Source organism: Myotis yumanensis, unplaced genomic scaffold, assembly GCF_028538775.1.
Source record: "Myotis yumanensis isolate MYYU_CA2020_CCGP unplaced genomic scaffold, mMyoYum1.0.hap1 SCAF_6, whole genome shotgun sequence".
Classification (NCBI taxonomy): domain Eukaryota; kingdom Metazoa; phylum Chordata; class Mammalia; order Chiroptera; family Vespertilionidae; genus Myotis; species Myotis yumanensis.
In genome coordinates this window covers 4,773,984-4,788,692 of record NW_027223757.1, presented here as the reverse complement: position 1 = coordinate 4,788,692, position 14,709 = coordinate 4,773,984, and the positions used below count along the sequence as shown (strand labels likewise).

General features: G+C 48.1%; 1 protein-coding gene across 2 annotated transcripts in view; it reads left to right on the top strand.

The window, feature by feature from the left end:
- Positions 1-4,642: 4,642 nt before the first annotated feature.
- SNX9 (sorting nexin 9) overlaps positions 4,643-14,709 on the top strand; it is a 69,338-nt gene continuing 59,271 nt past the window's right edge. For both annotated transcript variants that reach the window (XM_070417410.1, XM_070417409.1), the window contains exon 1: positions 4,643-4,678. In XM_070417410.1, the coding sequence (XP_070273511.1) occupies positions 4,658-4,678 (21 nt within the window). In that variant the 5' untranslated portion in view covers positions 4,643-4,657. The remainder of the gene's footprint in view (positions 4,679-14,709) is intronic.

The following is a 14,709-nucleotide window of genomic DNA, read 5'->3' as shown; positions in this document are numbered from 1 at the left end:
TAATGCTTTCCTCGCCCCATCAAGCTGCTTGACTTGACAGTTGCCTCTCCGCACACGCACGTCCCAGGCGATCACGCACATCCCAGGCGATCACCCACATCCCAGGCGATCACCCACATCCCAGGCGATCAACCACATTCCAGGTGGCAACCCGCATCCAGGCGATCACGCACATTCCAGGCGGTCCCCCACACCCAGGCGATCAAGCACATTCCAGTTGGTCCCCCACACCCAGGCGGTCCCCCACACCCCAGGCGATCACCCAAATCCCAGGCGATCACCCACATCCAGGTGATCACGCACATCCAGGCGATCAACCACATTCCAGTTGGTCCCCCACACTCCAGGCGATCACCCACATCCCAGGCGATCACGCACATCCAAGTGGTCACACCAGGCGCACCAGGCTGAGGCCACCTCCGGCGTGTCTTCCAGGCGCGGCTCTTGATCCTGCGTGGAAACGGCTGCTCGAGTTCAGCCATCGATTATCAATAAAACCCGCAGGGACAAACAATATGGAAAATTCCGGACCTCCCCTCCCCTCCCCCTTGAGCTAAGTGGCCGAGTCTTCCCCGGCCTCCTGGGCCCGAGGAGTTGCAAATGGATCCAAAGTCCGGAAGGAGGTTCCTGGGACCGAAGCCCAGCGCCGGCCCAGCCCGGCGAACTCCAGACAGAACCTTCTGGAAGGGCCGGTCGGACCAGGAAGCCATTGCTCCGCGCCGCCCGGCAGTGGACTCCGCGCGCCTTCCGCCGCCGGTCCCCGCGGACGGAGCGGTCTCCTCGGCTTCGCGCCTCCGGCCCCGGACCCCGCGGGGCGGCCGTGAGGGAGCCGGGGGCTCGGGCGGCAGCGTCCCCGCCGCCTGACCGCGTCCGCGCCGCGGGCGGGCGGAGACCCGGCGCGGGAACAAAGGGCGCCGCGGGCGGCGCGGCCCGGGGCGGAGGCTCCGGCGGGGGCGGACCGTGGGCGAGGAGGCCGGGCCGCCGCGGGCCCCGGGCGCGCTTCCGCCGTCCGCGCCGCTCACGGTCCATGGGAGGCTGGCCGCGAGGGCGGGGGCCGCGCAGCCGGGACTTTGAGGAACTGCGGGAGCGGCCGGCGCCCCCAGTCGCCCAGCGCCCACCCTCGGGGCCCAGGCGCCGCCGCCGCGCCGGGCCGAGCCGGAGCCGGAGCCGGAGCCGGAGCCGCCCTCCCGCCGCGGGACCCGAGCCGGCCGCCCCGGGCCGGGGAGCCGCCCGCCATGGCCACCAAGGTGAGGGGCGCGCGCAGGCCCCGGCGGCCCTCGGCGGCGCGGGGGGGTCAGGCCGGGCCGCGCGGGGCGAGGGCCTTCGGGGACCCCCCGGGGGGCGGCGGGGTCGCGGGCGGGACTCCGGGGAGAGCGGCGCCGCCCGCCAAGTGGGCGCGTGAGCGGGGGCGGCGGCCGGGGCGGGGGGGTGGGGGTCCCGCCGCCCTGCGCGCCCCGAGCGGCCCCCAGGCCTCGGGGACCCAGGAACGTGCCGGCGGCGGCCACTCCCGGCCCCCGCGGGGAGCGCGTCCCCTCCGGCTGCCGCCGGGGCGCCCCGCACGCGGCCGGAGCGGGGACGCGACCCCCGCCCGCTGGACCCGGCGCCCCCGGGGCAGGCCCCGCTCGGGGGACGGAGCGGCGCACGGAGCGCCCCGCGCTTGCACTTCCTGCGCTTTTCCTGGTGTTCTCCCTCTTTCCGCTGGTTTTGCTGCCTTTTCGGGCTGCGTGGCGTTCCCAGCGGGAACAGCGGGCGGAGGGGACACGACTGCTCTCGGCGAGGCGTCCGCGTGGAGAGGCCCAGGCCGCCTCCGCGGTGGAACTTGGACTCGGGCTCGGTCAGCGGCCGCCGCGGGGCTCGCCCGGCCCTGGGGCCGGTTCGGGGCCGGTTCGGGGCCGGTTCGGGGGGGCCGCGGCCGCTCGCCGCCGCCGCCGCCTGAGGCTGCAGGAGGCGCCCTCCCCGCCCCCTTTCCCGGGGCTCTTCCCTTCGTTCTGGACGCCAAGTGGGGAAAGCCGGGGTTCCGCGGCGCCGACCCGAGGTGGGGACCCCCCTCCCCCCGAAGCTCGTCACGTGGCGGGAGGGATGGCTGGACTTATGCGAGCGTTTTGGGTAACGCAGCCTTTACCCACATCAGCACCCTCTCGCGTGGTTACGATTGCAATCGCCGAGTTTGTTTGGGGTTACTTTTTGCTGTTGCTGCTGTTGGGGTTTTTGTTCGATAACTTCGGGAAGTGGTGAGGAATTTGAACTCCCTCCGAAAGACCAGGTGGTCCGATGCCATGAAAGTGTGTGCTCAGAATTGATCTAGGTGCAGAGTTTATGTTTTAATGGAGATTCTTCGCCAAGGAACCTGTTTGCCTGCCGTCGCTGAAACAGTGGCCTTTTTTTGTTAAAGTTTCGGTGTCTGTGCTCTTGCTTGGTTTTATCGGATGGGACAGAACCGGCTGCCTTCTAACACAGGTGAGGTTTGTGTTGGTCTTTCAAAAACAAAACCGAACTCAAGGCAAGGATTTCTGAGGACATTTGATTTTGAGGTTTGTTGCCACACCTCTCGGAAACGGCCAGTGACACGGTCTTGCTTGACCCCCATCTTGCAGCCTGCAGAGCTGTGTGTGGCTGTCGCTCCGCGGTCAGTGCTGTGGTCAGTGCCGTGGTCAGCGCTGTGGCATTTCTCGCTCTGACCTGCTCATCGTGCCACCAGTTCTGCCCTTTCGTGGGACCCAGCTTAGCACCTGGCTCAGGTACACACAGTGGGGATGTTATTCGATGGGTACACCTGACCGTAGTTTTCCCATAAAGCTGACAAAGATGGTGGTTCTTGTGTTAAACTTGCATGGGACGTGCTCTCGTTAAATTCAAGCCTTAGCGTGTGTCAGCACTTCCGCCTGATTATCTCTGCTCTCCTGTGAAGGCGCGTTCCCGGGCCTTTCTAATCACACTGCACATGGGACGCATTTCCATGTGTGCAGTGGTGACAGACCACTCCCATTTTTTTAAAAAAGGGAGAGAAAAGAAGCGCATAATAAAAGAGGGCCCTGCCTCAGTTTTCTGGTTTTCCTACTTCCTGGTGATTTTTGTATCAAACCACACGAATTTTTTCATTGTTCCCGGAGAGTGAAGTTGTTCTTGTTGCTTCCCTTCCACGGACTGCCCACACTGCTGCCCTTACCAACATCTGATGGTTTGGGCTCTTCCCTTCCCTTTCTTTAATTGGGAGGTGGGGAGACCGTACTTTCAGTAACCAATAACAGCTAATGTTTATAAAATGTAAGACTCATCTAGCACTCGGGCTCTTGCTTTAAGTGATGACAAATCAATATCTGGCTATGTTCGGTAGTACTGGGTGGGTTTCCCTTTGAATTTACCAAAGAATGGCTTTGGTTCTCTTAGATACGATTTTCTTGTGTATTATGCTTACATGTTTTCTTGAAGATGCATTTACCTTCAAACATTCATGATTTTTTAAAAACTTTTCTGGTATGCTCAGAATAGAAAGGAATTATCTTTGAGGAGAAAAACTTGAATTGGTCAATTCTTCACTGCCCAAGAAAGTTAATTAGTATCTGCATATTTTAAAAGGATTATCTGTTCTTTGAATCTACTCTTTCCCTAGTATGCTGAATTCAGTTGTGTCACTCTGAGACCAGTCCAGTCTTATTTAACAAATACAGGGAAAGGCTAATACAAGTGTGTAAAGTCTTGACTTCTGTTAGAAGCTTCAGAAGGCTATATTTTGACAGTCATATGGTGAACTTAGGAGTAAATTAAGTTTTATGTATTGAATCTTGGAAAATAAATTATTTTTTACCCATATTTATTAAAAGGGACATAAAATAGTTAATGAAAGTTAATCCATAGCTGTATAACTTAGTTGTAATTTCCATTTCAAATTTAACCTTTCGTAACTAATTTGGATCCTTGTGTGCTTACATAGTCACTTTTAGGATTAATCATTATAACAAGATTCTAGGAGTCCCTGATGCTTTTTTAAAAAGAACTTTTCTGTCCAGCTCCAATGTCTAAAGTCACACATCTGTGTTACACTGCTTGTTTGGTGGAATTAAGTGGGGGTGGAATGTTGAAATACTGCTAGGAAAGGAGTGAATTGCTCAGGACTGTTCCATAATAAACAATAGAGAGAACAGTTTAGAAAGCATACTTTGTGGTCTCTTCTGAGCAAAAACCTTTTTATCTGGGGGGAAAAAAGAATAGAAATACCTTCCTAAAGAGTCTTCAGGGTTAAAGTTGGTTTTGATAGTAAAAAAAAAATATGGAAAATGCTAACCATTCAATTTTGTATAACAGTAATATTTTAAAAAGTGTCTTAGTAAATATATCTGGACAGTTTTTGTATAGTCAGAAAAAAATTGATGACAGTAGAAAGGTAAACCAATTTCTTATTAAAGGAGTAGATTAGAAAGCATAAACATTTGCCATTTTCTACTCCCTGTTTTTATATTGACCATCTGAAATTTAAATTAGAGTTTTACTTTAATGCCCACCCAACACTTTATAACTTTGCAGATGCTGTTCTTTCTTTTCTGGAATGCTGTTCTCTGGCTCTTTCCCCAGGTACCTTCTTTTTATACATATGTCTCAGCTCAAAGCATCACTTCCTCTGGAAATCCTTCCTGATCTGCCCAACTCTTGAGGGTCACATATGTCCCTACTGTCATTTAAGGTATGTTTCTATGACGAGTGGCTGTCTCCTTTAAGATACTGTCAGCAGGCATGTGCCCTGCCTGGGAACCGAACCGGTGACCTCTTGGTTCATGGGTGGATGCTCAACTACTGAGCCACACCGGCTGGGCTTTGCTGTTTTAATTGGATGTTTTCTGCTACCTTCCAAATATTGATTTGATCAAGCACTTTATCTGATCTACTTTATTCTTTATTTCAGTTATTGTAGTCTTCATTTCTGACTGGTTCTCTTTTATGTTTTCCATCTCCATTTTTGTGTTTCCTGTCTCTGTGAAGTTTTCACTGAGCTCACTGACCATCTTTTTAACCAGTGTTTTGAACCCTACATCTGGTAGATTGCTCGTCTCCATTTTGTTAGCTTTTTTTTTTCTGTAGTTTTGTTCTGTTCTTTCGGTTGGGACATGTTTCTTCGTCTCCTCATTTTGTTCGCCTCCCTGCATTTGTTTCTATGTATTAGGTAGAGTGTTATATCTCCCAGTCCTGGTAGAGTGGCCTATGTAGTGGGTGTCCTGTGCGGCCCAGTGGCGCAGTCTCCCTGGTCTGTTGTGTGAGCCCTCCCGTTGTAGTTGAGCCTTGATTACTTCTGGTATGTCAGGAGAGGGGTTGACCCTCAGGCGATTTGGTTGTGAGGTGTGGTTGTGACTACAGCGGAGGAGCTGTTGATAGGGGGTTGGGGGCTGACCCTATGGCACAGGATTCGGTTTAGTGTTCCTTTGTTGCCTGCTGAGTCTACCCTTTGGGTGTGTCATTTGTGGAGGACGTTGGGTGATGTTGCGGTGGGTCTGATGCGGGCCATTGGGTGTGTTGGTTCTGGAGGCTCTTGGGAGGAGCTTTGGTGCCGTCAAGGTCAGCTGCTGCCTGTGCCCTGCCCAGGTCACTTGGTATGAGCTACCAAGTGATCTGCAGATGGTTGCCACTTGTGCTGGGCCTGGTGAGCTGCAAATTGAGGCCAGCTGCCACCCGTGTTGGGCTTGTGCTTGCTTAGTGAGAGATAAGGGGCACCTGGAGACTAGATGCCGCTTGTTTAGGGTTTGTGAACCTTTGAGAGATTTTAAGAAAGTTCTCACCATGAGCCAAGACAGGCTATTTGCATGGAAAAGCCACTGGAAGTGGCTTGGGTGTGTCGGAGAGTTGGGTGGGTGGGGTGTGGTCTCAGAATCACCAGGGCAGGGCAAGCAGTGTCATGAGGTTGATGGAGACTCAGATATGGCCAGTGTGTAGGCTGGATTGGGGGAGGGCTCCAAAAAGGAACAGTGGCCTCTGCCAGCACTTCTGACTTGGAGAAAGGGCCCCTCCAGCCCTTGCCTAAAGCCAGACAGTTCAGTTCCTCCCTACATGTCCCTGGTACCTTTCAAGCTGCTGCCCCAGTGCTGGAGCTCAGAGGGAATTAGTCTAAAGTCAGAGCAGTCCCTTTAAGAGGAATGCCTGAGACTCCAGCAGCCCTCTGTCTCAGCTACAGTCGCCACTGGGTTTTTGTTTGGTTTGGTTTTTTAACATACTTTTATATCAGAGAGGAAGGGCGAGGAAGAGGGAGCTAGAAACATCAGTGATGAGAGAGAATCATTGATTGGCTGCCTCCTGCATCCCCAGGCATGTGCCCACAACCCAGGCATGTGCCCTTACTGGGAATTGAACTGTGACCCCCTGATGCTCAACCACTGAGCCATACCGGCAGGGCAGTCCTCACTGGTTTTTACCAGCCAGAAGTTATGGGGACTTCTCTTCCTGGCACTGGGACCCTGGGCTGGGGGTTCTTTTGTGGGGCTGGGACCCTCACTCCTCTGGGGTGACTTCCATAGCAGAGATATTCCTCCTGATTTTTAACTACCATATTTGAGTGGGTGACCAGCCCATTTTGTGTCTCCAGTCTCAAGAGGGCTTCCTCTGATATCCTTAGTTATAAGACTTCTGTTCAGCCGAAACCGGTTTGGCTCAGTGGATAGAGCGTCGACCTGCGGACTGAAGGGTCCCAGGTTCGATTCCGGTCAAGGGCATGTACCTGGGTTGCGGGCACATCCCCAGTAGGAGATGTGCAGGAGGCGGCTGGTCGATGTTTCTCTCTCATCGATGTTTCTAACTCTCTCTCTCTCTCCCTCTCTGTAAAAAATCAATAAAATATATTTAAAAAAAAAAAAAGACTTCTGTTCAGCTAGACTTCAGGTGGTTCTCAATGATGGTTCTGTATTTTAGCTGTAATTTTGATGTGGTTGTGGGAGGAGGTAAGCACAGCATTTGCCTACTCCGCCTTTTTTACTGGAAGCCCAAAAGTATGTTTAAGTTTTAGAAGTATAGGATTGCTCTTTGTCTTTTTGTTAATAATTTCTAAATTGCATTGTGATCAGATAATCTGATTGATACTAATACTATATCTGAAAATTTGTTGAGGCTAACTTTGTACCTCGCATATAAGCAGAAATATTCCACTTGTGCACTATATATATATGTATATACAGTATATATACCCTAATTAATACACGTGTGTGTATTCTGTGTGTGCCCATTAAATTGAACTTATGTTAGTTACGCCTTTCACATCTGTGTTCTTAGTAACTCTTCTTGGTCTGGTGTATCAAAGTGACCTTTTGTGTACTTGATGGACGTGTTAACATGGTGGATTTTTAAAAATCTCTTGAGTTTAGAATTAGTATTATCTTCCAGGTGACTTTATAATACTTCTTTTTTTCTTAAAGACCATTTTGTCTAAAGTTAATGTGGTTTCACTGGCTTTCTTTTGGTAAATATTTGCCTGATATAAAAGCCTGTAGCATAATTTTCCACTTTTATCTAGTCTGGCAATCTTTGTAGCTAGAAAGTTTTCTCTGCTTTTATTTGTGTTTGCTGATGTGTTTGGATTTCTGGCTACCATCTTATAGATTGATTGAGACCCCACCCCCCTTTTATTTTACTTCTTTTTCCCCTTCTCAACTTTTTGGAAGGTTTGTCCGACATACTGCCTTTTTTTCAGTGGTTATCATAGAATGTGTGTTACCACTTCTAAGTTAAAGTCTGAAATTACTCAATATTATTGCCCTCTCTCCCCAAATAGCTAGTTATTGCATGCTATTTGAATTCTCTCTTTTCCACCACAAATTATACATTATTTTAATTTTTTTTACAATTAACATTTGTTTAGATTTCATCACATTTTACCATATCTGTGCTTACTATACCTTTTTATATTCCAGTTCTTTCTGGGATACTTTTCTTTCTGCCTAAAGTGAATTCTTTGAAATTTCCGTTAGGGAAGATTCGGTGTTGGTAAATTTCTTATGTGTGAAAATATGTTTTGCCTTATTCTTGAAATGTTGTTTCCTAGGTTCAGATAGTATTTTCTCTTGGCATGTTCGAAGGTATTATTCCCCTGTTTTTACTCGCTTTCAAAGTTACTGCTAAGAAGTTAGCCATCTAAGATTGTTCCTTTAGAGATGGTCTGACTCTCCTCTGCCTGTTTGAAGACCTTCTCTCTGTCTTTAGTATTTTGCAGTTTCACAGTGTGTGTTGTGTGGATTTTATTTACACAGCTTGGGATTTAGTGGGTGTCTTGGGTCTTTCAGGAGCTCTAGAGCAGTGCAGTTCAGTAGAACTTTCTGTGATGCTGCAAATGTTCTCTGTGCAGTCCTATATGGTAGCCGCCTGCCACATGTGGCCAATAAGGACTTGAAATGTGGTCATAGTGACTGAGGAACTTTGTTTTGATTCTTAATTTAAATAGCCACGTGTGGCTAATGGCTACTGTATTGGGGATCACAGTCGTAGAAAATTCCCAGTGATTATTATTTCATGAATGTTGCCTTGCTCCTATTCTCTTTTTTCTGGAACTCTAATTAGCATGAAAATGTCCAACAGACATATAATTTCTTAACTCTCAACCTGTTATGTTTTCTTTGTGTTGCATTCTGGATACAGTAAACCCTTGATTTTGCAGATCTCAATTTAATGGACTTCAGGTTTAATGGACAAAATTTCCGGTCCATATGTCTGTCATATGTGGAAATGAACATCCTGTTAATTTTGAAATGCTTTTAACCAAGATTAGCTTATAACTAAATTAACAGGGGTTTTTTTTGTTATCAACTCTGTTATTTTTAACAAATTTTAGCAAATAGGCCATATGTTGGAGGAAACACTGTAGTAACTTCACTGACATAAATTATTATTACATATCTACACCTATAGTCTACATATTTAAATCCAAGAGTCACTACACTTACAAACGATGTTTGACAAATGATTAGCACGTGATCGTATTGCATCGCACTAGACTTTCTGCAGCAGTTTTAAAGATTCTGGCTGGTTTTCTGACGTACACTAAACCATGTCCCTGCCATGTGCATTTGTTTATTCTCCATGACTGGTGAATGCACACATTTGCTAGACCTATTCAGTATACATTTAAAATTACAGTAATACATATAGAAAACTTTTCTGTGAAATTAAACTTTTCAAGCATACATAATTTTAATTACACAAATGTGTCTACATAAGTGAAAACAGGTAAACTAACCAATTTGTCAATTTTTTAACATGCATTTGGAAAACCTGCTTTATTATGTAGCGGACTGTCTGTGATGCTACAAATGTTCCACGTCTGTGCAGCCCCATATAACGGACTTTCGGCTTTAACTAAGGCACCCCCTTGCCCGAGTTAGTCTGTTATACTGAGGTTTTACTTAATTTACTGTAATTTCTTTTGACTGTTACCCAACTGAAAAAAGGACAGGTCACTGCTCTTTTTCTTTTTTTTTTTTTTTAAGTTGGGCCTAATCTGCTGTTTTATCCATACCATTAGTTTTTAGTTATATTCTGGTTTTAGATATTAAATTTGATTCTATTTAAATCTGCTTGGTCATTCTTTATAGTCTCTCATTCTTTCCTCACATTTTTAAGCCTCACTTAAGCATAATAAACATTTATAGTTTGTGTCTGGTAATTCTAATATCTGAGTTCTAATTTGACCATCTGTTTCTTCTGTTCATTCTCACTCATGCTGCCTTGTTTTCTTGTGTGTATTATTATTTTACTAGAGGCCCAGTGCACAAAAATTTGTGCACTGGGGGGGGGGGGGGGGTCCCCCAGCCCGGCCTGTGCTCTCTTGCAGTCTGGGACCCCTCGGGAGATAACAACCTGCTGGCTTAGGCCTGCTCCTGGGTGGCAGAGGGCAGGCCCAATCCCTAGGTGCAGCCCCTGGTCAGGCTCAGAGCAGGGCCGATTGGGGAGTTGGGGCGCCGCGCTGTCATGCACAGAGCAGGGCGGATCGGGAGGTTGCGATGCCACCCTCAGTCACGCTCAGGGTAGGGCCGATTGGAGGGTTGGGGCACCGCCCCCTGTCACACTCAAGGCAGGGTCAATGGGGAGGTTGTGGCGCCACCCCCTGTCACTCACAGAGCAGGGCCAATCGGGGTTGGGGCGCTGCCCCCTGTCGCTCACAGAGCAGGGCCCATCAGGAGGGTTGTGGCTCCGTATCCTGTCACACACAGAGCAGGGTCGATTAGGGGGTTGGGGAACTCCCCCTGTCACGCACAGAGCAGGCCCGATCAGTGGGTTGAGGAGCTCCCCCCTGTCACTCACAGAGTAGGGCCGATAGGGGAGCTGGGGCACCGCCCCCTGTCACACACAGAGCAGGGCGGATCAGGGGGTTGGGGCGCTGCACCCTGTCACACTCAGGGCAGGGCCAATGGGGAGGTTATGGCTCTACCCTGTCACACACACAGCAAGGCCCGTGGAGGGGGGTTGGGGCGCCACCCTCTATCACCCACAGAGCAGGGCTGATCAGGGGGTTGGGGCGCCGCCACTGTCACACTCAGGGCAGGGCCGATGGAGAGGTTATGGCTCTACCCTGTCACACACAGAGCAGGGCCTGTCGGGGCGGGGGGGTTGGGGTGCTGCACCCTGTCATACACAGAGCAGGGCCGATCAGGGGGTTGGTGCGCCCCACCCTGTCAATCACAGAGCCGCAGGGCAATCAGGGGATTGGGGAGCTCCCCCCTATCAGGCACAGAGCAGGGCTGATCAGGGGGTTGGGGCGCCTTCCCCTGTCACGCTGATCCTGGTGCCGGGAGCCTCGCTGCTCCGCTGATCCTGGTGCCGGGAGGCATATTACCCTTTTACTATATAGGATAGAGGCCTGGTGCATGGGTAGGGGCTGGCTGGTTTGCCCTGAAGGGTGTCCTGGATCAGGGTGGGGGTCCCCACTGGGGTGCCTGGCCAGTCTGAGTGAGGGGCTGAGGGCTGTTTTCCGGAAGCGGGTGACTGAAGCTCCCAACCGCTCCTTTTTTTTCTTTTTTTTTCTTATTCTGGGCCAGCTTTAGCTCTGAGGCCTCGCTGCTGAAAACATCAATACAATGTTGCGGTCCGGCTGGCTGAAGCCCGGCTGAATGAAAGCCGGTTTCTGGGGTTTTGTTTAGCTTCTTATTTGCAACATAGTACATAGTTGCTTAGAGTTGCAGCTGAGAGGCTGGCAAGTGAGGCGGGGAACGTTGGAGTCCGCAGTCACTGGAGCAAGCAAGCCTCCCTGCTCGCTTCAGTGCATGGCTGCTGGCCGCCATCTTGGCTGACAGTTAATTTGCATATACTCACTGATTAGCCAGTGGGAAGGGTAGCGGTTGTACACTAATTACCATGTTTCTTTTTTATTAGTGTAGGTTGTATTCTATGAGTTGCTCATTTTCCTTGGAATGTCATCAGAGAGAATTTTAACACTTGGATTGCGGGAAACGAGTTAACACTTGGATTGCGGGAAACGAGTTAAGTCGGCTCGCGTGAATTGCGCGTACTCCGCGGAGCCGTCTTAACTCGGTTCATATAGATTTGCGGTGGAGTGCGGGAAATGTGTAAACTCGGGCCGATTGTAACTGCGTATTACCAAATATTTGTTTGTTTGCCGTTCACAAAGATACCTACCTGCGTATGCGAACCGTTTCATACCCATACTTCGAACCCATACTTCAAAAGATATAGGCATTTTAAACTAACTCTGATTTTGCGCGGGAAACCTAAATAATTGCCCGCGCCATCTTATATTTTGGCGGGAAATTCACCCGACACCGTAGTGTTAAGTCGGCTCGCGTGAATTGTGCGTACTCCGCGGGAGCTGTCTTAACTTGGTTCATATAGATTTGCGGTGGAGTGCGGGAAACGTGTAAACTCGGGCCGATTGTAACTGCGTATTACCAAGTATTTGTTTGTTTGCCGTTCACAAAGATACCTACCTGCGTATGCGAACCGCCATCTTATATTTTGGCGGGAAATTCACCTGACACCGTAGTGTTAATATCTATATTGAAGTCACTCCAGAGAGAATTTGTCTTTGCTTATGCCGTTCTCCTGGGGATGCTACATCCTTGGGGCCACTCTAACTCCATTCCTGGCTTCATGTTTTCCAGCCACACTGCGTAGCATGAATATGGGCCTCAGATCTCAGTGGAAATTTCCCCTTATTCCTCTACTCTGTGTCAGTGATAAGTTTCCTTGCTGTTCCCTTTTGCACAAGAGGTTCTTCTCTTTTACCCTATGTTTAGGTCCCCTGGGGCCCCAGCTTCTAGCTCAGTACAGGAGTCCTGCCCTCCCCCAGTACAGCATAGAGTATAGATCCAGACAAGGTCTCCAGGGTTTGGAGGAGGCTCCTAGGGTAGAATCCTGCCTCAGCACATCTTTCTCCCAGGGTTTCTGCTCTCACTTTCCCATGACCTCTCCAGATCCTTTCCCTTTTATGCTGACTCAGAGAAATGTGTTTTAAAAGGTGCATATTTGCCCTGACTGATTTGGCTCAGTGAAAGGTCCCAGGTTCGATTCCAGTCAGGGGCATGTACCTTGGTTGCAGTCACATCCCCAGTGTAGGGTGTGTAGGAGTCAGCTGATCGATGTTTCTCTCTCATCGATGTTTCTAGCTCTCTATCCCTCTCCCTTCCTCTCTGTAAAAAATCAATAAAATATATATTTTTTAAAAAGGTGCATATTTGTGTGTGTGTGTGTGTGTGTGTGTCTTTTGCTTTTAATATTCAGTACTTCAGTGTTTCACTGTGATGGTGGTTAACGTATCAGCCTGCTGTGTTTGCCAAAACAAAATCCAAGTTTGAGCATCTTTATAATAGATTGTGAAGAATAGAAGATGTGCACACAAAGGGTTAATCTATTTTTGGAAGAAAAAGACAAAGTTGTTAAGCATTTTAGTTGAAACCAAACCTGATGTCAGGTGATCAAAATAACAGACTGTGGGCATTTCACTTTCTAATTGGTACGTCTTCTCCCCTTTTGATTTTTAAAAACACACCTGTTAGATTAGCCTATTTATTCATTTTTAGGCACTGTAAGTACAGTGCTTAAGGATGTTAATCAGCATGACTCAATTCTTCTAAGCTATTTTTAGTATCTGAAAATCGAGTCAGGTAGTGGTATTACCTGCAGGGACAGGATCCAAAAGTCACCTGTTTATGGTTCATGAAGTCAGATAGCGGATAAGTTAACGAGGGCGAAAGATGCAGCTTTCTTCTGGGCACTATCACCTGTCAGTCATCATTAACGGACTCCTTCATTTGAATGCTGAATGAGCGCAGCGTCCGGCCCTCAGCTCCTGGATGTCACCTGAAAGGCCCTGTCCTTGCCCTCAAAGGGCACACGCACCACCACAGTTGTAGTGCCTGGAGGAGTGGGGGCTCCCGGCGCACCTCAGGCCAGCAAGGCTTTCAGAGGAGCTGAGTCTTGAATGTCTTTTTCCCCTTTAATCCATTGATTGGATTTAACCCTTATTCTATCACACCAGTCTCTCTTAAAATACCTAGTTCATCTCCACAGTTTGCAAGTCCAGTCTGTCGTGCGGGGTCCCCAATACTCAATTTAACAGACATTGCAGTAGCTCCTGTGTGCCTCTTGATGGTCGAAGTAAGGCAGCTACGGTTTGGATCCTTGCCTAAGAGAGTTGACATTCAGAAATTATTGAGCCATTTAAAATGTACCAGTTAGATGCCAGGTTACATGTATTTTCTAATGCAGATTCACAGAAGAGGGCTTGAAAATGTAGAAATACGTGTTAATAGTCATTGTCTCTCTCATGGTGGCTGCCCTTAACTTATTTTTCAGCTTTTAGCCTGTCTTGTATTCTCAAGATTTTGAATAATGAATATTTATTGTTTTACTAATAAGGAAGAAAATAAGTTCATTTTTTTTTAAATTTAAAAACTTATTGTCACTAACCAGGCATCTAAAGCAGAATCCTAAACTTATCCACCTTCTGTTAACTTGTTTTGGATTTACTAAGATGAAAAAATGTTTTTAATTAATGCTTTTAATTTATAAGTGGCATGTCAACAGAAAAAGTAAAAAAATGCGAATGAATTCAGTATTACAAATAGAAACTTAGATATTTATTTTACTTAAGCACCATATTTTCTTACTTTCCAAAGGAGAAAAAAGTATGTTTTTTTTAACTTTTAAAAACAACTGAAAACTTACTGAATAACCACCACTGAACCTGAGTGTCCTAAAAAGTGCAGCTTTGTAAATACATTTGTAATTTTACCTGCCTCTCTGCACCCTTCTCTCAGAACCTGAGAGGAAGCAGAGCAGCTAATCTGTTGGTCAGCAACAGTGTTTTTGTTTAAGCCATTTCTGTACTTTCTTCATCTTCATAAGATTTTAGAGTCAAGAGTTAAATTTAAGATTTTTTACAGCCTTTTTATTGATGTGTCAAAAATGAGTCTCTAATCTGTTTCCCTGTATTCACTGTCATTGGAAACTTAGGAGTAAAAATGACTTTATGTCAGTAAAGAGGCCACAGCCTTTTTTTAAAAGTCTATTTTGTGCCCCGGCTGGTGTGGCACAGTGGTTGAGCGTCGACCTATGAACTAGGAAGTCACGGTTCAATTCCAGGTCAGGGCACATGCCTGGGTTCAGGGCTAGATACCTAGTGTGGGGAGTGCAGGAGGCAGCCTATTGATGATTCTCTCTCTTCATTGATGTTTTTATCTCTCTCTCCCTCTCTTTTCCTCTCTGAAATCAATGCAAATATTTTAAGAA